This window comes from Desmodus rotundus, chromosome 5 (genome assembly GCF_022682495.2).
Source record: "Desmodus rotundus isolate HL8 chromosome 5, HLdesRot8A.1, whole genome shotgun sequence".
Lineage (NCBI taxonomy): Eukaryota > Metazoa > Chordata > Mammalia > Chiroptera > Phyllostomidae > Desmodus > Desmodus rotundus.
This window is the reverse complement of record NC_071391.1, coordinates 13,057,858-13,082,573: the sequence shown is the minus strand read 5'-3', so window position 1 is coordinate 13,082,573 and position 24,716 is coordinate 13,057,858. Positions and strand designations below refer to the sequence as shown.

The 24,716-nt window shown below is 56.4% G+C and overlaps 2 protein-coding genes across 4 annotated transcripts in view; one reads left to right on the top strand and one right to left on the bottom strand.

The window, feature by feature from the left end:
* The window catches only part of CSTPP1 (centriolar satellite-associated tubulin polyglutamylase complex regulator 1), a 156,194-nt gene extending 143,245 nt beyond the window's left edge, over positions 1-12,949 (top strand). For both annotated transcript variants that reach the window (XM_024558873.3, XM_053924201.2), the window contains exons 5-9: positions 6,798-6,883; positions 8,912-9,107; positions 9,745-9,854; positions 11,904-11,967; positions 12,238-12,949. In XM_024558873.3, the coding sequence (XP_024414641.2) occupies positions 6,798-6,883; positions 8,912-9,107; positions 9,745-9,854; positions 11,904-11,967; positions 12,238-12,412 (631 nt within the window). In that variant the 3' untranslated portion in view covers positions 12,413-12,949. The remainder of the gene's footprint in view (positions 1-6,797; positions 6,884-8,911; positions 9,108-9,744; positions 9,855-11,903; positions 11,968-12,237) is intronic.
* A 1,342-nt stretch (positions 12,950-14,291) lies between these two features.
* On the bottom strand, positions 14,292-24,541 carry ARFGAP2 (ARF GTPase activating protein 2). 2 transcript variants are annotated; one of them, XM_024558871.3, is made up of 17 exons: positions 24,385-24,541; positions 24,095-24,213; positions 23,432-23,504; positions 22,788-22,919; positions 22,622-22,702; positions 21,744-21,825; positions 21,392-21,448; positions 20,685-20,726; positions 20,275-20,327; positions 19,679-19,815; positions 19,451-19,582; positions 17,762-17,890; positions 17,548-17,682; positions 16,449-16,575; positions 16,195-16,288; positions 15,957-16,075; positions 14,292-15,498 (listed from the first exon to the last, which is right to left on the bottom strand). In XM_024558871.3, exons 1-17 carry the CDS (start codon positions 24,454-24,456, stop codon positions 15,478-15,480), a joined length of 1,605 nt encoding a protein of 534 aa, XP_024414639.1. In that variant the 5' UTR covers positions 24,457-24,541; the 3' UTR covers positions 14,292-15,477. The 2 variants fall into 2 exon arrangements, with proteins under 2 accessions (XP_024414639.1, XP_024414640.1); XM_024558872.3 differs by lacking the exon at positions 20,685-20,726.
* Between the last annotated feature and the right edge of the window lie 175 nt (positions 24,542-24,716).

The following is a 24,716-nucleotide window of genomic DNA, read 5'->3' as shown; positions in this document are numbered from 1 at the left end:
TGCACAGCAGCTGAAGTGAACACAGGGACATACTCATATATGCGAATCCAGAAGTCACAAGAAACCAAGTTACTGAATGATACACAGAATTTGAAATCAAGCAAAGAAAAAACCTACCTAACGTTTTAAGAATATAGGTATTTTGTGAGCGAAAGCAGTACGAAGACATGGAGAGGGATGCTTAGCCCCTGTGTTCCAGTAAACGCGGGCTGAACCCAAGTGTCAGAGGTGATCCCTGAGGAGGAGGGCGGAGGGAGGAGGGAGGGGTTCACGTGCGGCTGGAATGGGGTGTGTAATGGCTTACAAAGCTTTTGAAAATGGAAGCAAGGGTGGAAAATGTTACGGTTTGATAAAGTTGGCTAATGGGTACACAGGTGTTTGTTATGTTATTCTCTGTGATTTTCTGAGGTTTTAAATAGTTCATTGAAAACGAAAAGGATGGGTCGGGTTCAGGTAGGGAGTGGTGGGAGGAAAAGCAGTAGGGGATGTCAGCAGCCTGGGAAGAAGCCAGGCTTTTCAGCAGTGATGACCGAGAAGAACTTGAGAAGCCAGTGGGCCCGGAGTTTGAGTTCACAGCCATGCGTTGGATTTGGGTACCGGGACACCTTGGGGATATCGTGCGTTCAGTACCAGACCACTGCAGTAAAGTGAGTATTGCAATGAAGCAAGTCCTAATCCTTTTACTAGTGGAGGATCTTGCCTACAATTTGTACAAGATGCGGCATCTGTGAAGCGCAATGAAGCGAGCTGTGCCTGGATTTACCCTAAGAGTGCGGAACAGTTCTCCCCTGGCTATAAGGCTCCTTGGAGGGGCCAGGAATGGGTTTAAGTGGTGAACTGGGTCCTCCAAGCCATCAGCTGGATGGAACATCACTGGGACCTAAGCTTCCAGCCCTCCTGAGGGCAGTGGGTCTGCACTGTAACAAACTCCAAGAGTGGCAGGAAGGTGATACGGCCACGGGAAAGCACAGAGCCCACTGTTGCGTGCCTGGTGCAGCTGCAGCCGGTCTGGGAAGTGATTAGGGTCCGAGGGACCTGTGTCTGAACTGCAGCCCTTCGCATGCAGCTGGTGGCCTTGGTCCCATTTCTGAACCTCCCCGAACCCGTGTGCTCAGTGAAGACACGGAGCGCAGCTCACAGGACCAACATGGGAGGGAAATGAAATGGCGGCCGCAGGGTGCTCACAGGGCAGCCCCTGACGAAGAGTAGCCGCCTCCCTCCTCGTCCACTGCCCGCACTCCGGTCCGGCTTCTCTGAGGCACCACTGGGCCGGGGGCACTTGGGGTCCCTTGGAGGTGCAGGCTGGGCCAGGGCAGAGCAGGGGCCTGGACTTGTGGCAGCCTGTACAGCACGTGGGTGCCTCCCCCCAAGCCAGAAGAAGGCCACCCAAAGGAGGCGTCTCCCAGGAAGCTTGACAACAGCCTGTCCCTCCCGCCCAGAGAAGTAGCCAGAGTGCGGGTCATTCTCACTCACAGCTCTGACGTTAACACGACTGCAGAGGTGCACTGTGAGCCCAGGCAGATGGGACACCCTTCAGTTGCACTTGGGAAGAACACCGGCCATGTGACCCCCAACCAACAGAGCAGGCATGGAAGGTGGCTCTTTCTGGCCCCTGCTGGGGCTGGCTACCCCCAGCAGTGGACTTGAAACAAGATCGCTTCCGCCCCGGAGCCTCTGCCTGGTTGGGTGCTGGCAGCACTTACTTCCTCTGAGCTATATTTTTCTTTGCTATTTTGAGCTCTTCCAGCACCTTAAACAAGCTACCTTACACTTATTTTGAGTACTCATTATGCACTAGGTGCAGTACATCATCATACTGACTCTGCACAAGCATCCTGGGAAACAGGAACGATGATTATCTTTCCTCTTTACAAATGAGGAAATTACGGCTCAGAGAGAAAAGGTAACTTGGCCAGTGATCGCTGGAGCTGGGATCTGATCCCAGGGCTGCAGACCCAGAACTCCAGGAAATGGGTGCAGCTTGAGCCACTAGACCAGGAGCTCTGACCTTTAGGGGTGAATAGGAAAGTGGCCAGTCAGTGGGTTCAGCCTGGGGGCTGTTGCTTCCTGGGCACCCATGTACCCCCCAGCAGCCAGCCCATCCCAGCTGCTGTGGGTCAGCGAGTGAGGGCGAGAACGGCCATCCCCTCAGGATCAGCTCGGACCCTGTCAAGTGCCCTTTCTCCACCGCAGTCGCTGGCGCTGGGCTCCACCCTTCACGAGGTTCTGCCCAGAGCCAGCCTGGACTAAAGCGCCTTCACTTCTCCCCTGGCGTCCCTCTCTCAGGGCCGGAGGCATGTCCTGCAAGGATCCCTCCACGACCCGACAGATTTGTACAGACTCCTGTTGGCAGTAGCTCCATGCTGGCTCCACTTCAAAGCAGGGGCGGCCCGGCTCCTCCAGGTGTCAGAAGCAGCTGGCACATTCGCTGAAGGCCTCTGGCAGGAAGGGGTGTTGAGCCAACTGCCATCAACTGGAAAACAGCACATGTGGATGACCTCCTCTCCAAGAGAGTCCTTCTTGAGGCCTCTGGGGTGGGGACAAGTTTGAGTTCAGGGTGAAGGAGCTAGCTGCCTGTGGGGTATGGGGCTGCCCCTGTCACCAAAGGCAAAGACGGGCCTGGAAAGCCAGCCCCCTTCCTGCCTTCCCCTACAGTGCAGAGCACTGGTTTGAAGATGGGTGCGCAGCACATGTTTCTGAAGTCACTCTCCTAAGTCTTCCAGACTTGCCTGACGCCACAGTGCTCCAGACAGCAGACTTCTTCCGCAGCAGGGCCAGGCTGGCCACCGGGAGAAGCCCTTAGTTCCGTCCACACTGGGGACGACACTGGCGGGGCTGGCAGGGCTCCTTCATATCGTGGGACGTGCATGGCTTCTCAGGCTTCTGTTTGGGTATCTCCAGCAACAAGAAGCTCACTCCTTCACAAAGCAGCCACAGTCCCAGAGCTGAGAAGCTCGAAAAAGTTTTCTGGAGCTGGACACTAGATCCCTGTGGCATCCCCTCAGAGGCAGCCCCCGGCCTGCACCTCCTTAGACTAAATGCAGTCATCGGTATCACGGTCGGCAGACTCTCCACCACCCTGACCCGCCGTGCTGTGGCTCTGGTTCATTCCTCTTCAGTGGGCCACCCACAGCTGCGTATAGTGTCCAGATGTTCCCCGGCCTGGGGGAAAGAAAGGGCACTGTGGCCGCTCTTACCCATTTGTTCACTTTCCTGCACTCGGCAAACACATACCGAGTTACGGCTCTGTGCCTGTACCGTGCCGAACCCTGGAGTCAGGCAGCAGAGAGGCAGTGTTGTCACCTGGTCGATCTCGCAGTCCTGGGGCACAGACACATGTGAACAGTGTGAGGAAGGTAGCCGGGACCGCACGGTGCCAGCCCATAGCAGGGAGGCCGACCCTAGCCTGGCATAAGGAAGGGTCCCCAGAGAGGTGCTGCATGGGCTGCAACCTTGCAGGGTGAGTGGGCGTCGGGTGGGCGAGGAGAGGGGCCTGAGGGCAGGGTGCATTAGAGGTAGAGGGACTGGCTTGTCTGTGGGGCCTGAGGAAGGAGGGGGCGTTGGGAAGAACCAAAGGGTCGGAGCGGCTAGAGTATGGTGAGCGTCACTGCCTGTGGCCTCTGGGAGCCAGGAGGAGGGGACAGAGGATAGAGCATGTGGGTAGTAGGGACTTGCTCTAAGGGCCATGGAGCCTGTGAGTTGTAAAGTGGTCGAATTTGCATCTTAAAAAAGATCTTTCTGACCCCAGTGTGGCTGCTCAATTAGAAGCAGGCCAGAGTGGTTGCAGCAAACGGGAAGAGGGCATCTAGTTGTCCAGGAAAAAGAGGTGGGGGTGGGGGTGGAGCCCTGGCCAGGCAGCTCAGCCTGTTAGAACATCATCCTGATGAGTCGCCAAGGTCACAGGTTCCATCCCCAGTCAGGGCACATACAAGAATCAACGAGTGAGTGCATACATAAGTGGACCACAGATCCATGTTTCTGTCTCTCTCAAATCAATAAATAAAAAGAAATTTTTTTAAAGCGGTGGATGGTGGCTGTGGAGGAAAGTAGATGGATACGAGAGAAATGTCAGGGGTAGGTCTGATAGGACTTGGTGATTGATTGCTGTGGGTGGGCAAGCGAGGGAGTTCCCAGGGTGTCAGGAGGACTCCCGGGTTCTGGCTGAGCAGGGTAGTAGGGGTGTCACTGGTAACGAAAGCTAAGATCCAAGTGGCTTTTCCGGCAGCGTCTCACTGCTTACAATCAAGAAAACCCCTCATCCTTTTCACGCACGCTGCTGGGACACAGCCACAGTCCCTCAGAAAGAAAGCCCCTGCCACCGTCACCCTCCCCCAGCTACCCTGCTGGGCCACCTGGCCGCTGTAAGTTTCAGCCCACCAAGGAGCAGGGGTCAAGACCGGGGCGCACACAGCCACCCTGCTCCAGAGACCACCGCCCTTACACTGGTGGGCCACGGGCCCCCTGCCGCCTGGGTTCCTGTTCAGCCCCCCGGGCGTCTTGAAGAGGGCCCTGATGTTCACACAGCCCCTGACGGGAGCCTGCAGGCCAGTTCTGAGCCTGGGAGGGTGAGCCCCGTGTGCTGCCTCTGGTCCTCTCTCTGGCTGAGAGGGCGCGCTGCCTACGGGAGCTGCCTTCGAAGTCCTGGCGTGTGCAGGGCCCATCTCAGGAGCGCTTTCGGAGTCACACCGTGGGGATGGTCCCACAACTTTGTGAGAACACCGAACACAGTGCGCACTTCCAAAGGGCGGGTTTATGGTATTCAAGTTATATTGCAATATAACAAATAGATAAATTAGATAAATGAACAAGTAGATAAATTAGGAAATAGTAAATGGAGATAAATGCTATAAACAGGAGCACTGGGTCCAGGTTGCTGATAAACAAGAGAAGCCAAGGAACATCTTCAAAGGCTTTGGCTCCCCTTCGTGGTTTCCTGCTTGGGGACGTTCTCAGCCTGGCGCTCTTCCTTAGTAATTAACTGCAGGCCATTCGGGTTCTTCGCTGTCCTGGGAGTGGGGCAGGAAGGAAAGTTCACCGGCTCTTCTCTGGGGACTCCTCTGCTGAGCCAGGAATGGAAACGCTTTGAGGTGTTGGTGGCTCTTCCTCCCTCCGCAGTCTGGGAGAGCTCACTTTCTGCCTGCCCTCTGCCTCTCTTCCTCTCCTGGCCCATGCAGATAGAATCTGGGCTTTCAGCCCTCTCTGTTCCTTTCTGCTTGCCTTTATGAGAAACAGGAGTGACTACTCCCCTGTGGCCCGGCACGCCGTCCCAGGAACCACTAATGGCGGGACCAGGGCGCCCTCCTGTGGGCCTCATCAGCATTGCGTCTTCCCACCCTCTGGCCTTGAATTTTTCCAGCTAGAATTTTAATGTTCAACTCTTGGTAGTTAGGGCAGTTTTTTTCTTCCCCAAGAGATACATGGGAAACAGCTAGGCCTTCAGATATAGGTGAAAATAAAGAATAGAAATTACCCGCAGAAACTAAGCAATAAAGGTGAGTGTTTGTGCTTTAAAGAGGCAGTGTGACTTAATGGAAAGCACACGGCCTGTGGTAGGGCAAACTCTCCAGCTCTGTGGCTTGAGCAGTTAACGTCTCTGGGGCTTGGTCTACTCACCTGTGACGTGGGACCGATAGCGAGTCCTGCCTCACTGTTGCGGGGAAAACTTCGCACAGGCCAAATTCCTGGGGCGATGCCCGCCAGGAAGCAGGCACTCAGTCATGGTGCACCTGTGCCCTTGGTTACCACTGTCACCACCAAAGACGAGATGCAGGAACCATCCTCCCTCTGGGGGGTGGCCAGGGGGCTGCCCACATTACATTCTCTGGGAAGGCCCTCCCCACAGACAAGCTGCCCAGGCTCTCCCTGGGGCTGGTGCGGCTGCCAGTGTGGGCACCCTGTGACCCTGGGATGTGGGGAGAGAGTTAGAAAAATACACAAGAAAGCAAGATAAAACTTTGTTTAAATGTAAAGATAAAGCCAGATGGGCCCCGTCAGAAATAGATGGGGTCCCAGCACCCTTTCAGTAGATGAGCTTGGCACCCTGCCTGGTACCTGGACGGAGCCCAGCAAATGCCCACGTCCCTCCCTCCTGTCCCCTCTCTGAGGAGGCCCTGAGTAGAGTATGAATACTGCTTTGGTCTGATCCCTTTGGTAGTTTTTTTCCCGCGGGGGGTGTGCAGCGGGAAGAACTAGAGAGAGGAAAAGCAGGAGGCAGTCAGCGTGTGAGAGGGGCCACTGCGACATCACAAGGTGCGTCGTGTTCCTTGCCCTCTTAAGTGGAGAGTCCCCGGGAGCTCGGTACCCTCGTCTGCCCAGTGTCCCGGGCTTGGAGGTGCCTGTGGTTCTTCGGGTCCTCAGCAGCTTGTTAAATCCCAGTGCCAGTGCCAAGACCCTTTGAAGCTTCTTGGCTGTTCTTTTTGCCTTTTCTGATCAGCTGTATTTATTCTGAACTAAACGGTCCTCACTGCAGGATGAAAGGGTTTACTGCTGAAGTCTATGAAAAGAGGTCTTGGCTGCATTACAATTGTACCCTCTCCTTGCTGCCCAGCCCCCTTTCCTCCCTCCTCGCACCCCATCCACGAGCTGGTAACACAGAGACCGGACTGGGAGCCTGCCCTTGGTGGTGTGGTCAGCTCAGTTTGGTGGCAGAGCTCCCCCCACCCCATGAAGCAGTGAGGTGACTGGGAGGAATTTGTCTTGGGGGGCCTTCTCCCAATGTTTTGCTGCCCCAAGGGAAACTAGAGCCCCAGGAATGGCGCACTCACACTCTCACTCATTTTTCTCTCTCTCCCCCGCAGGATTGTGCTCATGGATGATGCCGTGGACTGCCTGATGTCTTTTTCAGATTTCCTCTTGGCCTTCCAGATCCAGTTTTACTACTCAGGTGAGTCTCCAGGGCCCACGTGGCTCCTGTCGCGGCACATGTCCCTCTCCTACCCCTGCCCACTCCACCTTTGTGCCCGCATACGTGTCTCTCCCGCACTTCCTTCCGTGGTGTCTTCAGCTCAGGTCACCGCAGGGTTCCAGTTCTCGTCGCTGGCAGCCACTTGACTCAGTGTGCAGAGCCTACTTCCTCAGCGTCCTCCAGACGCGGAAAAGCAGTCGGCAGTGTGGCAGATCCTTCTGAGTGATGATGACAGTAACAACAATACACACCACTGTAACAATGCCTGATAAGTTCAGTATTTATCAAAGACCTACTATGTGCCTGGCAGAGCACTAAGGCCATTGATCCTTATAACAGCCTTAAGAGATCAGTCCTTTAAGACACCGGTCCCCCACCTTCCTGGCACCAGGGACTGGTTTTGTGGAAGACAGTTTTCCCGCAGACCAGGGAGGGGGATAGTTTCGGGATGAACCAGGCACATCACATTCAAGCTTACCTCCTGCTGTGCTGCCCGGTCCTAACAGTCCCTGGGGTTGGGGGCCCCTGCTTTAAGAGAGAAGCAAACAAGTGGTGGGGCCCAAACCTGAAACAAGGCTCTGCTGAATCACGGCCATCCGAGGGCCCCCAGGCCCAGTCTCGTGTGTGCACACACGTGTTTTCCCACCACTGAGCGTCCAGTAAGCGCCCGCCAGTCCTGCCTCACACTCACACCCTGTTCCCCAGTACACACCAGCTGCCTCTTAAATCCCCTTCGGAATCAGGTGGAATTAAACAGGCGAATAAATACAAACACATAGCAGCTCACACACACAACAGCAGATGGAATGTTGGGTTTAAAATCTCTGTGTCCACAAACAAACTTGTCTAAAACAAGCCCTTCCCGTAAACAAAAGGCTGTCCTTGGAGCCTGGACATGGCCTCCTTGCCAGCTGGTGGCCCAGCCAGCCCTGGCCTCGCTCAGATGGGACATTCTGTTTCCCTGAAGGCAGCCCATGGGCCTGGTCAGGCAGGGTCTGGGGCCTGGGTCTCACTTCTGGCTCTTCACAGCTCCGGGCATTTGTTTCCCTTTTCTCTAAAGCTCTTGGGCCCTAGAGGAGGAGCAGCCAAGTTTGGGAGAGCGTTTCCCCTCGCTGCCTCCCCCGGGCGTCACTGCTGCACAGCCGCGGTGTCAGGCGGCGGTGAGAGGGGCCCCGAATCACTGCTCACTGCCACTGCCTTGACGACCAGAATTCAAAAACAATTCCAAGTGTTCAATAAATTCTCAGCTTGCAGTCTTTCTCTTCCACACCAGTATTCCAACATGCTTGCTTGCTTTTTTTTATCTTCACCCCAGGACATTTTTCATCACTTTTAGAAAGAGGGGAAGGGAGAGAGAGAGAAACATCAATCAGTTGCCTCCCGTATACACCTGAACCTGGGATCAAACCCACAACCCAGGCATGTGCCCTGATCGGGAATTGAACCTGTAACCTTTTGGTTGTGGGACGACGCTCCAACCAACTGAGCCACACTGGCCAGTGTTACAACGTGCAGTCTTGAGTCACAGAGGCAGGTGGCCTCAGATGATGGGGCTTACCAGTGGGAGCGTGCATGCCTCCACTTTTTAAAAAACATTTATAGCCATTTAATATGTGCCAGGTGCTGGGGCAGGGAGGGTGACAGGGCATGGTGCCTGCCTTTGTCCGAGGATCTTCCGGGCCAGCCAGCGGACAGAGTGAACGAGCAGTTACTCAGAAAACTCATCACTGGATAATGCTACAAAGAAGTACAGGGTGCTGTGCAAGTACGTAATGGGGGTCTCACTGGCCCAGGAACCACGGCCCAGAAGAGGGGACATTCGAGCTGAAACACACGGCCATGTCATCTCTCATGAGTGTGGTGGTCACATGAGGCTGAGGGCTCCAGCACCCAGCACGCCGTGCCCCGGGCACTGACGCTGGTGTGGAGTCGAGCCAGCAGAAGGGAAGACACGGTGGAGGAATGGAGTGTGTCCTCCCTGCCTGACCTCTGCCCCCTCCATCCCAGAGTTCCTGGAGAGTGTGGCTGCCATCTACCAGGACCTGCTGTCAGGCAAGAACCCCAACACGGTGATCGTGCCAACGTCTTCCAGTGGGCAGCACCGCCAGCGGCCCACCTTGGGTGAGACCAGCATGCTGGAGGGAGTGGAGGCTTCGCTGTTCTACCAGCGCCTGGAGAGCTTGTGTGACCGGCACAAGTACAGGTGAGAAAGGGGACCCAGAGACCCCACAGGCTGGCTGTGGCCCTGGAGCAGACCTGCAGCAGGCTGTTCTGATTGGCCCAGGGCTTCTAGGGTCACAGTATAAACTGGAGCAGTGCCGCTTGCCCCCGCACCCGGCTGCTGGCTGGAAGGCTGCCCAGGGTGCTCACTGAGGGAGGACTGCCTTCCCCTGGGCAAGACCGTGGCTCCTGACCGCTCGGCCCCTTCTCCTTCTTGGGAGAGGGACTGGCCCTCACGTCTTAGAGAGAGTGAAAAACATTCACTGCGTGAGGAGCTCACTCTACGGAAAGGGAGGGCGAAGCTGTCCTGTGTGGCACGAAGTCCACTGAGCGGCAGCGCAGCCACTGTTGGCTTCTTTCCAGAAGAGGCTGTTTGTTACCCACTGCCATTTCCCCGTCCCCGCCCCACTCCCTCCTAGTGAAAGCACCGTTGCTGAACCTGCCAGCCCTTCATGCTCACAGTCAAGGCCTTGCTCCTGGACATCTGCCATGCTCCCCCAGGGCCTTGGGGCCCCGGGAAGGTCTGGTCCCTCCTTCTCAGCATCCTTCAGGCCTGAAGGTGTGGATGGAAGGACACTCAGGCGCGCACGTCTTTGAATCTGGCCTGTGCTCTCTCCTAGCTGCCCGCCCCCAGCTGTCGTCAGAGAGGTCCTAGGCAACGTCCAGAGACTGACCTTCTACGGATTCCTCGTGGCTCTCTCAAAGCACCATGGGACCAACCAAGCCCTGGGTAAGCCAGCACTAGCTGTGGCCAGCCTCCTCTGGCCACATGGCACAAAGCCCTGTAGGAGCCGGCCTCTGCTGGCAGAATGGTCCTGTGAGGAAGAGGCACCGCCACCTCTGCCGTGACCTCTCAGGGCCGGATTCTGAGGCCCAGGAGGCCAGAATGTGCAGACCACACTCTGTGCCCTCGTAGGCCTCTCACACCCCCCTTGGCGGGGGCAGCCTTCCCCGCCCACAGCCCTGCCCCAACATGAACCCCCAGTTCTGTCTGGAACCGTGGCCTGGCCGACACAGGGCTATTTACTCAGGGCCTCTGGAGATTATATATCAAACCGCCCTGGATCCATTTGTAAACAGGACAAAGGTGTGTCTGGGAAGGCCTTTTTCCCAGCTGGGAAAAAATCTGATTCATCTGAAAGGGATCAGAAAGGGCATTAGGGGAGGCCTGTGCTGGCCCAGTTTTTTCTGTCCATCAAGTGGAGACACTCATGTTCCCCTTCCTTCTACCGATTGAGGGAATGGGGTAAAGGAGGGAACTTTAACACTTGTTAGAGACCAGCCACAGGAGGCTAAAGCCAGCCTAGATGCTTTAGGTCTGAGGCAGTATGGAGCCTGCTGGGCTGCCCTGGGGCACACAGGCGCACACCCCAGCAGGACTGACTGAGGGCCTGGGGAGCCCTGATGCCACCAGGAAGCCGTTATTTCAAGTCCGTGCTTGGGGCATGCACAGGGTCTGGGGACCAAGAGAGGCTGGCAGCCAAGGTCACTGGCTGGAAGAGAATAGAAAGGAGACAAATAGGAGTCAGAAGTCAAGAGCAAGGGAGTGGAGATGGGAATTTGCTTAGGTTTTCTTTCACACTCCCAGGTAACTGGCCACCCTCCTTTCCTTTCCCCCAATCATAGCCACTAGGGAGGAAAAGGAAAAGCTAACTAGCATCTGAGTCATTGCCTGGACTAACTGCACGCCCTCACTATTTCGGGGGCCTTTAAAGGGACAGTCACTCAGTCAGCCACTTTCCAAACACTGGGGCAAGCGGAAAGAAGCATTTGGTCTCTGCCCTCCCCTGCGGCTCCGTGTGTAAAACGGAGACCTGGAGGCCTGGGCTGCAGCCACTTGTCAGCCTGCTCCTTCAGTCATCAAGGCGACCACAAGATGAGAGGGTTCCGTGACACATAGTTTGAAAACCACTAACTTAGAGCAAAAGAAAGTGGGAGGCACCATGTGAGAAGGCGCCCGATGGGTTGTTTTAAGATTGAGGCCTTCTAGAGACCAGACCTTGTTGGTCCCCAGACCTAGGTTCTGACTTCCAGCCAGCTCTTTCCCCAGAACAGTGTGTTGGTGGGAGTTTTTCTGTCCCCAAACTTCAGCTCCACCCTCCCTCCCGCTGTCCAGGTCTCCAGGGAGTGTCCACGACTCTCTCCTCACCCTTCCCCCAGCATCAAAGAGCTGATTCCCCTAGTTCACAGCTGAGGAAGCCAGAAGAGAGAGATGTGTGACAACAGAGATGGGACAGCTCTCCTTCTGGTGGCTTCGGCCATGCCAAAGAGTTTGGTCTGCTCCTGACCAGTCTCCTCTCCTCACCCAGACCCTCCCTGGAGGTCTTCATGGTTAGCCTGGGCCACATCCTGTATCTCTGTCTCCTCTTCAGCCCAGTACTGGGGGGCCTCAAGGAGGGACTAATCCCCTCCCCGCACCAGCTCACAGCCCAGCATCTAGTCTTGGAAGGGGATTGCCTTCAGAACAGTGACCTTGAGGCTTGGGGTGACTCCTTAGCGGTGGTCTCTGCCCCGAGTTGGGGTGGAGGTGGGGCAGGCAGTGGGGCTATTACACGTTATAAATGTTAAATTTATCCCGAAGTACCCAAGACTCTCTGCCCTGATGGCATTCCTTTTAAATTTCTCTTAAATGCTGTTCCCTGTGTCTTTTACATCTTTTATATCAGGCAGATATGACGGTAAGGGGCACAGAGGCATCTACTGGGACTGGGGCTGTCTGAGCAGAGCCTGGCTGAAGGACCCCCAGATTAAGTTCTGTGTCCCCCCAATTACCTCCTAGGAGCCCTGCCTGACAAAGGGGACCTGATGCATGACCCAGCCATGGATGAGGAGCTGGAGCGACTGTAAGTGTCACGGGGGAAGGTGCTGCCCCGCTGTGGGGGCAGACCTCAGTCGGACAAGGCAGGGCCCCATGGTGGGCTCACACACTGCTTGTCCCTAACCCCCCAATCAGTGAGGGAAGGGTTTAGGGCCAGCAGAGGCCCGAGGTATCCTCTCCTTGAGTCCCTGGGAATGTAGCCCATGGCCTCATTCAAATGCAGGAGTGAGTGTGGAGGTCCTGGTCTCTGGACGGGAGGCAGCCTGCTGCCCTCTGGGCTTCTTTCCCCCTTCAGGCTGGCCCAGATCCCAGACCTGGTCAACTCGGTCACTGCCAGTCCAGAGGCCAGCTGCCTGCCTTCCCGGACCCCTCACCGGGCTGGCTTTTCCTGGAGAGCCCTCCACCACGCCCGCAAAGTGGATGCAGAGAGCGATGGCTCCACTGAAGAGACAGACGAGTCTGAGACTTGAGGACTCAGAGGGTCCTGTCTACCACACCCTGTACCCTGCTCCTTCCTACTCTCGCCAACTCCTCTTCTGCCCCTGTGCGGCGCTGCCCTCTGCTGGTGAAAAGGCCAAATAACAGCCCCAGTCCAAGACCTGCCGGAGGCAATCTGCTTTCCGGCAACCCCCGCAGTGACCAAGAAAGTTAGTCTAGTCTCCCTGTCCCTGTCAGCCGTTGCGCTTTAGTCAGGCCCAGGCTGACAGCACATTGAGCTGAGGCCACCGGGAAGGGACTTGGCGTCGCCTTTTGCTGACAGTCACCACATAAGGTTCATCTCACAGCAACTCCAGGAATAGCCACGCAAGGCCTTGCATGCTCAGGGGGGTGACACCCGTGATGCAAGTAGGGGAGGACATAATCACGGTGGGCTTGTACTGGAGGAACAGCCACTGGCCACGGTGGGATGAAGGGTAGGCAAGACCATTTCCCTTCCAAAATCTGCTTCAAGCCTCCTGTGTCTATGAGTTAAATGTGACATGAATAAAGTCCCTTGCATCTGCTAAGTGGTGAGTCTAAACCCACTAGACTGAGGAGGGGGGTGAAGGGAAGGGGTGAGTCCCAGCTTTTCCGGGAGGTGGGGGCCAGAGAACCACTCAGCCCGGAGACCTGCCTCAGATAATGAGCAGAGGGGCTTACCTCTAGCAAGGGATAGCCTTTCAAAGGAGAGGGACTCCCTGCTGGGATGGGCCTTCAGAAAACAAGTTCAGAGGGTTCAAGGCCAGGCTCCTGTAACTTTAAAGACTCTGGCCACAAAGGGTCAGCCCGCAGAACCTTCCAGCCAGTTTCATTAAACATTTGCCAAGCACCTGCTCAGGGTTAGGGCCATGGGGACACAGCTGTGAACACAGGCCTGAGGACAAGCCTCCAGCCAAGACTGGAGGAAGGCAAGGACAAGTGGTTTTCAACATCCTTGAATTGGGCAGGGGTCCCCCAGAAAGTAAAACCCACCCAGGGACCCAAGCAGAGCAGGCCACCTCCTCTGAAGCAAAGCCAAAGGTTCCTGCCACCAGGCACACATTTTCCTGGGCTTATCCCTGCCCAGACCAGCCCCCTGGAGTTACTGCACTGGCCCGCACAACCCTGTCGTCCGAGACCTGCCGAACTCCAGGAACACAGAGAGGTCTCCAGGCCCACAAACAGATCCAGCCTCCAACTAATCTGATTTAGAAGTAGTCGGAAAACCCTGGTGTGCATCAGGATCACCTGGGGGGTCTGTTTACAGTGCAAACTACCACACTTCAGCTTGGAAGAGGGGCCCGAAATCTAGATTGTGAACACTCACACCGTTCCGAAGCTGCAAGTCCCAGATCCACGCCTTGGAAATCACTGGCTTAGTAGAGTTCCCATGGCTCCCTCCACCCATATATTCAGGTCAATGGCTTACAACTGCACCCCAACCACCCCAGTGGTGGATGTTCCAAGAGCCCCTATAGGGGAAAGCCAGGGGGTTACACACACACATCCCCCTTCTTCCCGGATTTAGAAGGGTTCCTTAAAGTCTGCATATTTTACTAACACCCTGTCCAGCCTGTTAGGATCAGGTGCAGGATTGCTGAGGTAGTCTGTCTGCCAACAGTCATGGGTCTCCGTGGCTGAGTTAAAGGGCCAACTAATATCAGCTCTCTCCTCCGCGTGCAACAGGGTGGTGAGGTCGAGGCTGCACCGGACCTCGAGGCAGCACAGGGCCGAGGAGCCAGGGGACTTTGGCTTTCAGAGAAGAGACAAGCTGGAGACCCTGGAGAAAGTGCCGAGGCATCGACGCCCTACCCCTATCGGTGGGAGCCCAGACAGTGAGGCAGGGGGCCTGCCCTGGGGCGGGGAGGCAGGCTCCAGAGAGGACATTACTTCATTCTGACCAACAGGGGCCCAGGGCCCTGTCGGGGCTTTATTTGACACCATTGTGTTTCAATACAAACAGTCCAGAAAGAAAAGTCAAGTCCCTCTGGGGGAGGGGGTGATGGGAAGAGTGGTCTGTGTTGCTTGGGAGTCCACCCCTCACCCACAGGGGCCGGGGCGTGCCCAGACTGCCGGGTGGCAGGGGAAGACGGCACCAAGGATGACAGTGCGTGGCCTAGCGGCCAGGGCGAGGCTTGCAGCTCCAGTTCTGTAGGCACATCACGCTCACTGGTGGGGCGCTGTCCAGGCCCCCTAAGCCCGGGAGCCTGCTTCTGTCCCTCATGTCCTCTGCTTCCTTGGCCAGCATTATGTTCACAGCATCCAGAGCAGGGCACCCCAGGGCAGAGCAGACACCATGGCCACCAAATGGGGGGAAAGGACAGTCCCAGGAGTGGGGAAAAGGGTCCTGTGGTCCACATGGATGGTAAGGAAGGACTCCGAGACACCCAGGAGGAAAGGTAATCCTCCAGGTGACCACTGTAAAAAGGGGTGGTGGGGCAGATCATCACTCGGGTCTCCAGTCTGATCCCAAATGAAACCTTCAGGTACCAGGTAAAGTTTCTAGCCCTTAGTAAGGCCCATCCCCTCCCCTGCCCTCTCTTGGGGCCCAGAAGAGGTCACTGGAGCAGCAGCAGCAGCAAGTCCAGAGCCTCCCCCTCTGGGGGCTGGTCTATAGCAGGACTCTTCCTAGACCACCCCGCTGGCTCCAGAGGGTACGGGTCAAACCCTCAGACAACCTGGAAGGATCCTAGAGCCAGCAAAAAGCCTTACACTTCCCACTTTCCCTACTCGGGGAAGGCTGGACCCGGACTGAGCCACCCTGAGGCAGCGCCTGCCCCTCACTCCCAGGGTGGCAGGACAAGTGAGCAGCAGTGGTGGGAGTAGGACTGGAAGGGCGATAATCTAGCAGGCGGGGGAGAGGGTGTGAGGAGAATAAAGGGCTCGATCTACAGGCAGAGGTCAAGGGCTGGTACTGCCCACCCCTCACCAGAGATCCTCAAAGGCCACCCAGTCACACACCACACATGTAAGTAACAGTTCCTCCCCAGCTCCCACAAGGCAAGCAGCCCTGGCCTGGTGACCACGGGGGTTTTTGCTGCTGTCACCACCATGTGCCTGAGCCGTGAAGCGTGCATCAGTAGGAACCATAGCGATCCTGGAAATGGGGAGGAAAAACAAAGTCAGCGTCTCTGACCTCAGTAGCTGCCCAGCAGGGCACCCTCCACCGACCCCCAGGCAGGACTGGGAAGGGCGGGGCGGGGGTGCCCAATCTCACCTGGCAGGGATTGTTTGATACTATGTTGTACCTTGGGAAGGGGGTTGTGGCCAGTCCCCAAGGGGGAAGCCCTGCCTAATTTCAGGGAAGTTGGGGAGGGCAAAGAGTAGTACGGATGACAAGGCTGGGGGAGACCAGTACACACAGGACATCTTTGCAGGGAGAGTCCCAGCCTGGTACTGAGCTCAAAGGAAGGAAGCTGCCTCTCCAGGAAAAGCAAATGTTCTCTCGGGCTGAGGGGCTCCCAGTAACAGTGTCTGGATGTGGTGGTGAAGAGGGCCACTGTCCAGGTACTACTCTAGGCCCCTCCCACCCCTGGTCAAGCAGCCCAGCCTTACCTGCAAAGAATTCATCACACCATTGGCCAGCACAGCCATCTTCCCAGCCACAGACTTGACGCCCTGCTTAAACTGGGCAATGTCAGCTGCGGGGAGCACATTCCCCAGAGAAACACTACCTGTAACAGCAAGGGAAGAGGTGACCCAGAGGCCTGCAGGGTGCTCTGCCCCCGTCCACTGGGCCCTCCGGCTCTGCTCACTGGTCTCACTTGGTGCCCACCACAGCTTTGGCGCCTACCTGCTCCATGAGCTCCATCCATGTCCCCGAAGAGGTCTGAAGAGCTGATGGCACTACTGCCTGAAAGCTGCTGTAGCCGAGACCTGGCTTCATACTGTGGTGAAGAAAAGGCAAGGCCTAGTCGTCTTTTGGCTGATGTCCCCAGAACTCAAGGAGCCCAGCCACCCAGTGCTGAAGCCCAAACTAGCAGCAGGGAGGAAGGAAGGTCTTGCTCCCACCCACTGCCTCCAGCCTCAGTGTAGAAGTCTACTTACCTCAGTATCTACCTCCCGCCCAAAGAACATGTCAGATGAGATGGCTTTAGCTCCTGCAAATTTCTGACGTGCTTCACTGGACTCGAGGCCCGAGCTCCGGCTCTCCACCTCCCTCCGGTTTGTGACTCTGAAGGTGGAGGTGGGACAACATTATCTGACCATCCCCATCACTGTCTGGGGGTCCAGGGACAGTGTTACTACCCCGTTACCACCAGAGACAAACCTGGGGATGCTTACCAAGGCCCTGACTGGTTCTGGGGCTCAGGGGCCCTCCCCCCCGATGAGACCCCTCCCTTCTCCACACTGAAGCCAAGGTGCCAGAGGGCTTACGGCACCCGCACTAGGCAGCGTGGAAATGTGGTTTGGAGGGCCCATGCTTCTGCCCCGAACAGCACAGCTTCGTCAAGGTCTAGGACATTGGAGCGTCACTACAGCTACTCTCCTCATCACCACTGGCCTAACACTGGGGCCACCATGCGTCTTGCTTTGCCTAGCTTTATGCTCACTCTCCAGGCACACTTAGTCACAGTGTCCCCTTTACTCTCAAGAGCATCCCAGTGTGGATGACAAGTTGTAGTCACTCCTGCCTAGCACCCACAGGCCCAGCACGGGGTGGGTGTCTTCAGGTGTCATTACATTCCACCCTTCCAGTGGCCCTGTGAGGTCATTACTGCTGCTCCCACTTGACACATGGATGACAAGCAGATAACTTATCAATTAAACATACTGCCCAGATTGAGATGGAATAAGCTTTAAAAAAATAGGACAGAGGCCAGAGACACATAACCCCTGGGAGGTCTGGGCGGAAGCATAAAATCAGACCCCTTCTGCCAGAGAAAGGGGCCGTGGACAAGAGGATACCACGCGCAGCTCACACCAAGGCCCAACTCCTGCACTGCCAGATCCCGGAGCCGCTGTGTCCATGTGGCTATTTACCTTTATTTAAATTGCATTTAAAATGCGGATCCTCAGCTGCTCTGGCCACATTTTAAGGGCTCAGCAGCCACACACCTAGTGGCTAGCACACCGGACAGTGCAGACGCAGAGCTCTTCCCTCACAGGAAGTCCTACTGGACGGCGCTGCCCTAGGCCACCCCACCTTTCCGAAACAGGCCGGATGCTCGAGATGGTCACTTCTGGCTCCTTCTCCTCCATCCTGTCCACACCCCAAGTGGTATCTGTGTCCCACCGGGAACCAAAACTCTCCCCCAAGGAGAAGGGGTTGTCCTTGTACCTAGGGCGACAGCAGAGTGGCTCAGAGAAGCCTGACAAGGAGCACAACAGCCCTGTCTTTACCCCAACAACAGCCTTACTTTGGGGGTCCAGAGGCGAAAGTACCAACATCGTCAAACAAGTCCAGCTGCGAGCGGGAGGGTTTTGCACTCACTGGGGTTTCCTGCTCGATCACCTGCATCTCAGACAGCACCGAGTGGGAGATGGAGCTGTGGAGAGGCAGAGCCGGGCATGAGAACCGTGATGAACACCAATGTCACCACGCGAGAGAAGGTGCCGGCCCCTGGCAAAAGCCCCAGCAGGGCCGCCCCAGGGGACACACGCTCAGCTGTCGGCACACTGGCTCAGAGCGAGCTTTCCCTGACCAGAGGCCATCTGCCCGCTGTGACTTGAATAATGCGCACCAAGTGACAGCGCTAGCTAACACGCCTGCTGTGCCGTAGCCACGCCCTTCGCCAGGACGGCACACACACACAAAGCGAGAGAAGAGACAAGCCCCCGAATCAGGGAAGTGAGTCTGATGGCATCAAAGGGTGGGTTTTCAATGTTCCATCTACTTTTCGTGACGAGGAAAGCATTTCAAAGTACGGAGCCTGGCCCTAAGCACGAAGACCGGACCTGCAGCCTGGTTTCCCAGGCAAAGAGGCACCGAGTGGGCAGGCAGCACCAGCTCTCGATGCCACACTTTCCTCCCGTGCGCTGCTCCACGTGGGCATCTCGGGCCTCATCTCATTCAGATCAATGCATTAAAAACCCAGCTACAGCTTTTAGCTGGCAGAGCCCCAAGGAGTGAAAATTTTGCAATAGGGCTTTAAATAGGGTGGGCTGGCTTTAAATAAAAGATTCTCTTGCACTACAAAAATGGGTAAAAACCCAAAAAGTGTTCCTACCCTTTAACTCTGTACTTCCTGTGACCAAGACAGGGAGAGGGTGGAAACCTAAAGTTCTTTTCGGGGTTAAAATTTATTTCCCTGATCAGCCGTGTGTTACACTAGCAGCACACAGATTGAAAGGGAGTAAGTGAAATCCAGCCAGCACATGTTCGGACAGATGAAGCAGAAATGCCCAGCCTTATCTTCTTCCAGAGAAGTAGAGCATGAAGGCCAAATATATGGCATTTAGAATCAAATAGTCCTAGGTTCAAAACCTGTTCGTGCCAATTACTAGATTTGTGGGCTTCAAGCAAGCTGCTTCACTGCTGAGTCTCAGTCTCCTCATCTGCGAAAGGGGAAACAGTGCCTCTGCAGAGCTTTGTGTGCGAGCCCAGAGGGCCGAGGGCGGAGCGCCCCTCGCAAGGCAGGCCACCGCTCAGCACCAGCTGCCTGGGGCCGGGATTGCTGGCTCCAGCACCTTCAGGTTCTCCAATTTTTAAGAGATCAAAAACTCAGTGTTACCGAAATCTCTAGACGCTAACTCAGTGCAGAGGAAACGAAACACGTAAAAGGACTGGTTTGCAGGCCTTGTTTTAAGAAAACCACAGCAACACAATGTCCTAAAACAGGAAGTGTACTGTCCAACCAAAGAGCGTTTGGATGTTGGGGTCACTTCCGGGTATTAGGATCTGACAGCACTACTGGCACTTAGTAGGCTGGGGTCGGGACACATACCTACTACATGCCAAGCACCGCACCAGGTGCTTTAAACAATAAGTACAACGATTTATTCAGCCTCTAAGACTAAGCCTAGAACCCCAAACCATAGGGAAGAACCTGCTGGGGCTCCTGGGAGAAAATGGCATTTCCCTGCCATACCCTGGAGCTGAGCCTCACCTTCGGGACACCAAGCCCATGCCCAACCTCTCTGCCTGCTCTCGCTTCTTCCCTTCCAGGTTCTGTAGCTTCTTCTCCTCCTTTTTACGATCAATCTGGAGCTCCTGGTAGGCCAGACGCATGGAGGCAACCCTGGGAAGGAACAAACGTATCAGAGGCCAGCACCCAAACTGGCCTGTCCTGCCTCCCCACCCACCCTACTTGAGCCGGCGCCCCTCTGGCACTCACACGGACTCTTCCGCCTGCTTCTTGGCATCAGCTGCCTGCTGCTCACGGAGCTTCTCTGCCACCTGGGCCTGCCGTTCAATCTCGCTGAAACTCTGGCTGCTCACCTTCTGGGCCCCGAGACCTTTCTTGGCACCCAGCTGGGAGGAGAATCATGTGATGGGGGCCTGGCCAACCACAGTGTCCTCTACTCTCTCCCAAGCACGGGTACTCTCAGACTCCCAGAGGAACGTGTTCCTTCTCAAAGTTCAAGGTAAAAAAAACAGGCGGCCAGTCGTATGGTTGACAGGGAGGACAGGGGCTCTGCTAGAGCTGGGCACGAGGTGGCTCACACAGCCCCAGCAGAGGCCTCAGGGCCTGGCCACAGCAACCAGTGTTGGCGGGGCCCAGCACGACCCAGGCACTCTAGGCGCACAATCGCTGATCCCTCCCAGAGTCCCCTGAGGACAGGCTTCTTGGCAGCCCTTGCAGAGAGAAGGCTCTGAGAGGCCAGTGCCTCTGCCACAGCCATACAGCCAGGGAGTGGGGGGGGTCACGCAGCGAACCCGGGCAGTCTGACTCTGGCTCGTAACCCTCTACATACTGCCTCTCCCACCTACCCCTTTCTTGGCTGCTGCTGGCTTCTTCTTGCCAATGAGGGAGGTCTTCATTTCTGCATGAGAAAAGGTGAGGCACAAGTGAGGACAATGGGAGGTCAGAGGCGGCAGTTCCGTTCACACCATGCAGTTTCTGCCAAGAGCTTCTAAAAAGAACAGCTTCAGGCAGGGGAAGGCAAAGCTGCCACTACCAGCTCCAACCAAGGGTGCCGGGACAGTCCAAGCCAAAGACAAGATCAGGGGAGGGTACTGACCCCCACCAGACTGGGACAAGAACTAAACCTGAAGCAGCAAAGTCCCTGAACCAACACAGAGATAGCTAGGCAGGGGGCGGATGCCAAACATCAGCCTCCATTCCTAAAGCAGGGAGCTGGCGTGCAAGGGACGGGGCTCCTCAAGGGGCTATTGGTTACCTCTGGCAGGAAGGGCCCCTTTAGGTGACAGATACATGGACTCTGGAGAGAAACAGACTTGTGGCTAACCAGGGGCCCACCGCAGAGCCTCCATGGAATTCCCCAGCCCAGAGGCCTCTGTGGAGCCTGTCTCAGACCAGCCGTGCCAGCAGTTCCAGACGGTCAGCCTGACAGTCATCCCGCTGGCTTCCTGCCCCAACCCCCACGAGTCAACAGAACTAACCAAGGACAGCAAACGGACTGCTCACCCTGAACCAGAGGACGCCAGGGAAAGAGTATAAAGGAGATGAAAGGAGCTGACATGCCAGGGACAGGCTAGGAAAGAACAATGTCACCTCCAGCCATGAGCAGCTCAGAGCTGTCCCCCTCATCTCATGAAATGGACCAGAAGGCCAACCCTGCCTCAGACCCCAGGGTTAGGTGTCCAGTCTCATGCTGGCCTCCCCATACTCTGGCTAGAAGTCCCCACACCCAGAGAGGCAGACCCAGGCCTTGCACACCAGCCCACCAAGGTTCACCAAAGTGCCTGGCTCTAAAGCCCTTGCAGTGGGCATGGCAGCCACGAATCCAACTGCAGTCCCGCTCCAGAGAGTTAAGGTGCTCAGCCTCCTGTGGCCTCAGTCCACACTGCCAGGCAGCAGATCTGAAAAGAACCGCGAGGCCCACCCTCTCCCAGTCTCCCCCAACCTGCCAGCTGTCATACTGACCCAGTGAAGCTTTCGGTGAGGTGCCAAGTAGGTCCGTGTTGGGGCCAAGCTCTGTCTCTGTGGATGCAATGGTGGGAGTTAGGTGTAAGGCTGAAAGCTTCCTGTGACCTCCCCTTTAGGGAAGTGATAGGACAAGAGTAGGGGGCACTGGCTTTCCTCAGCTTGCCGAGGCCTCCAAAAGATCAAAGGAATGCCCATCACTTCCTCCAAGACACTGAAATGAATCCCAGCCCACCCAGAGATATGAGACACCCCCCCCGCCCCCGCCTTAGTCCCTTCAGCAGGTGTCCCATTCCCAGGCCCGAGGCTTTGCCAGGACCAGGCACTTGCTTGGAATCCGGGCTGAACTCACGTGCCAATCCACTGCTCTCCGCAGATGGGGCTGGCTGCTGGGTCTCGGCCACGTCGGTGGCTGGTACATTCCAGGCAGGGGGCTACAAAGGAGGCCAGCCCACAGAAGCCTCAATGAGCTGCTCCTGCTGGCAGGGAGCACCAAGAACCTACAAGCACCTTGTGGCTACAAGGCCCTACTTGAAGCCCTCAAGTAAAGGAGACTTCAGATTGGCAAGTAAATTATAGTTGCTGTTCACTATGGAAGAAAGAAGTAGGAAACTCGCAGCCACCACTACCCCTCCACCATTTACTGAGAGCCAGGGCCTGGTCCCCTAATGCAGTAACGACTGACATGGGACTCGTCACAACAAACCCTGCCAGGCGGACGGACATGTTCTGTCGTAGAGACTGGGGCTTTGACAGGTTAGGTAAGTTAGCCACAGCCTGGAGACTCCACGTACAAGAGCTGGGGTTCAAACCAAGGAAGTCTAACCTCAGCCACCCCACATCCCCCGCCAGCTGAGGGGAAACCACCTCCCAGGGTGGGTTTCTGGGGAGGATTCCTCTAATCATCCCCAACCACAGCACCTCTACTATAGGGGAAGAACCCAGGAAAAGTTGTTTGAGGCTCCTGACACCTCCTGAGCCTTCAAGAAGCTTCTCTTCCTCCTCTCTACCAACCCAGTTTAAAGGGGTCTGACCCTAAGGGGCGCCACAACCCACACCTACTCACGGGAGGAAGAAACACCTGGGCCGACCCAGCAGTGGGCTGCAGACACCCCCATCCGAGGTATCACGCCAAGGCGAGTGGAATCCGTGCCCATGACCACAGAAGGCCTTGGACAGTAAACCACCTGTCAGGAACAGTCACGGGAAACACTCCCGGTGGGCACTCACCTGAGTGTGTTCTGTGAAGAAATCAGAGTCCTTCTTCTCCGGGGAATGACTGGACGCGCCACTCGTATTGTCTATCCAAAGCTACAGAGGAGAAGCCATCCCTGACACAGGGCTCTGAATACTCCCACTCACCCCAGCACCCCGGCCCCAAGGGCCAGGCACTTACATCGGTGCCGTGCCGAGCCAGGGCCGCACTTCCTAGCTGCCGGATCTTTTCCCGGTACATCTGGGCAGCTCGGCTATTGTACTTGGTGTTGGCATCACTGGCTGTGCATCCATGTTGACGGAAGAAAGCTGTCTGGAGAGTAAAGAAGGGAAGGCAGCATGCTACAGGTGATTCTCCCCAGAGCCAAAAAAGGCACCCCTATAACAGCCCACTTACTATTTACACAGGACAACGTACTCTATTCCCACCAGTACTTTTTCATAGAAGCAAAGGTTCTCAGAAATTCCTGCAGAAAACACAGCCTCCCGTCCTCTGAGATGACTGAGTAAAGCCCAGCCCTCACTCAGCCCTACCTGAGGATGCAGGCCATACCCGCTCTGCCCATCCTTCACCCACCCAGGCCTAGCTAGACTTGGATGGCTGTGGAGGCCCTAGTTCCCTTGGCCTTTCCCCAGGAACATCTGGCCGGTTTCGTTTTACTCTGAGGGCCCTTTGAAAAGAACACTGACCAATTCCCGAGTTTACAGAACAGTGTGCAGTGTTTCCATAGGCCAGATAAACTAAGAGGGCCTCCTGGGAGGTCCTGCTGAAGTTGGTAAGCAGGCAGTAGAGGAGGGCGGGGAGGACGTAAGGAGGAACTTTACCGCATTGGCGTTCCCGCCGACCTGCATACACCTCAGCTGGAACCAGCTCCAGTTGGAATCCAACTCCGTGGACCTGTGGGAAAGGGTTGCGTGTCACCAGACTGCAGACACCAGGAGATGCTTCCCTAGCAGACACACACCTGTCATTTGGCCTCGGGTGCAATAGGCGCCCAGGAAACACTAATCAGACTCCACCCTACTTCCTCCCCTCTACCCTGTCCGCGAAAGCTTTGCTCTCCATTCATGTGGTCAAACGGGTGCTAATTATTTTCCAGATCCAAAGGAGATCGAAATCTTAGGCACGTAAGCTTGGATGTGGCTTTCCCCTTGAGGAGGACCAGTAGGACTAGTGTCACTTCAGACACACTCGACCAATACATCAGCAACCACGTCAATGCAGCTAACTTTTCCGCAAAACCAATGCTGGGAGAGCCGAGTTCGACGGCCAGGAAAGATGGGAGTTTTGACCCAGGGGCGGAGACGAGCTGTCTATGCGGCGAGGGGTCCGTCCACACAGGCGGTTCTCTCCGGTGGGAGGCTACCGGACCCCCGGCCAGGAGGTTTCCGAACACTGAATTAAGAGCGATCCAAGTCGCCACTCAGCCCTGCGCAGCACAAAACCCTGGCCTGGTCCAAACGGCAGCCGCGAGGAGCTTTACCCACCTGATAAAGCTGAGATGGACACCCAGGGAGCGGTGCACCCCGGAGCAGTCTATGCACAAGAAAACACCGTACGTGATGCTTGCCCAACTCGGGTTCTTAGCGCCACAGTCAAAGCAGGCCTGCGGACAAGAGGCGATGAGCTAAAAACCGAGGGCCCCGAGTCGAGGCCGGTATAACACCCCAGGAAAACAGCCCACGTCCGCCCCTCTCCCTCCCCCTTCGGGCCCCATAGGAGCCCGGAGAGTCTCTCCCGGCCGGCGCCAGACCCCGCGCACCTCCCGCTCACGCACCTTGTTGGTCGGAATCGCGCGAAGCCTCTTGAAACAGGTCTGGATTTCGGTCTTGCTCGGCTCAGACGCCATTTTCTCTCCTTCCCAGACAGCAGCGCGACCGACGCGCCCCGTCGCGGGCCAATCCGCGGCCCGGAGAGCGGGTACGCAGGTAGGCCTCAGCCGCGCCCTGGCCGGCCGCGGGGTGGGGCCACTCGTCCTGAGCTGGACCAATGAGCGGCCGGCGGAGCGGACGCAGAAACGTCACCCACCTCCACAACAGTCGCCGGAACCAACGCGGCGGCCAATCCGCAGCCGGGCTGTGCGACTGCTCCCAGTCCAGCCGAGCCGCG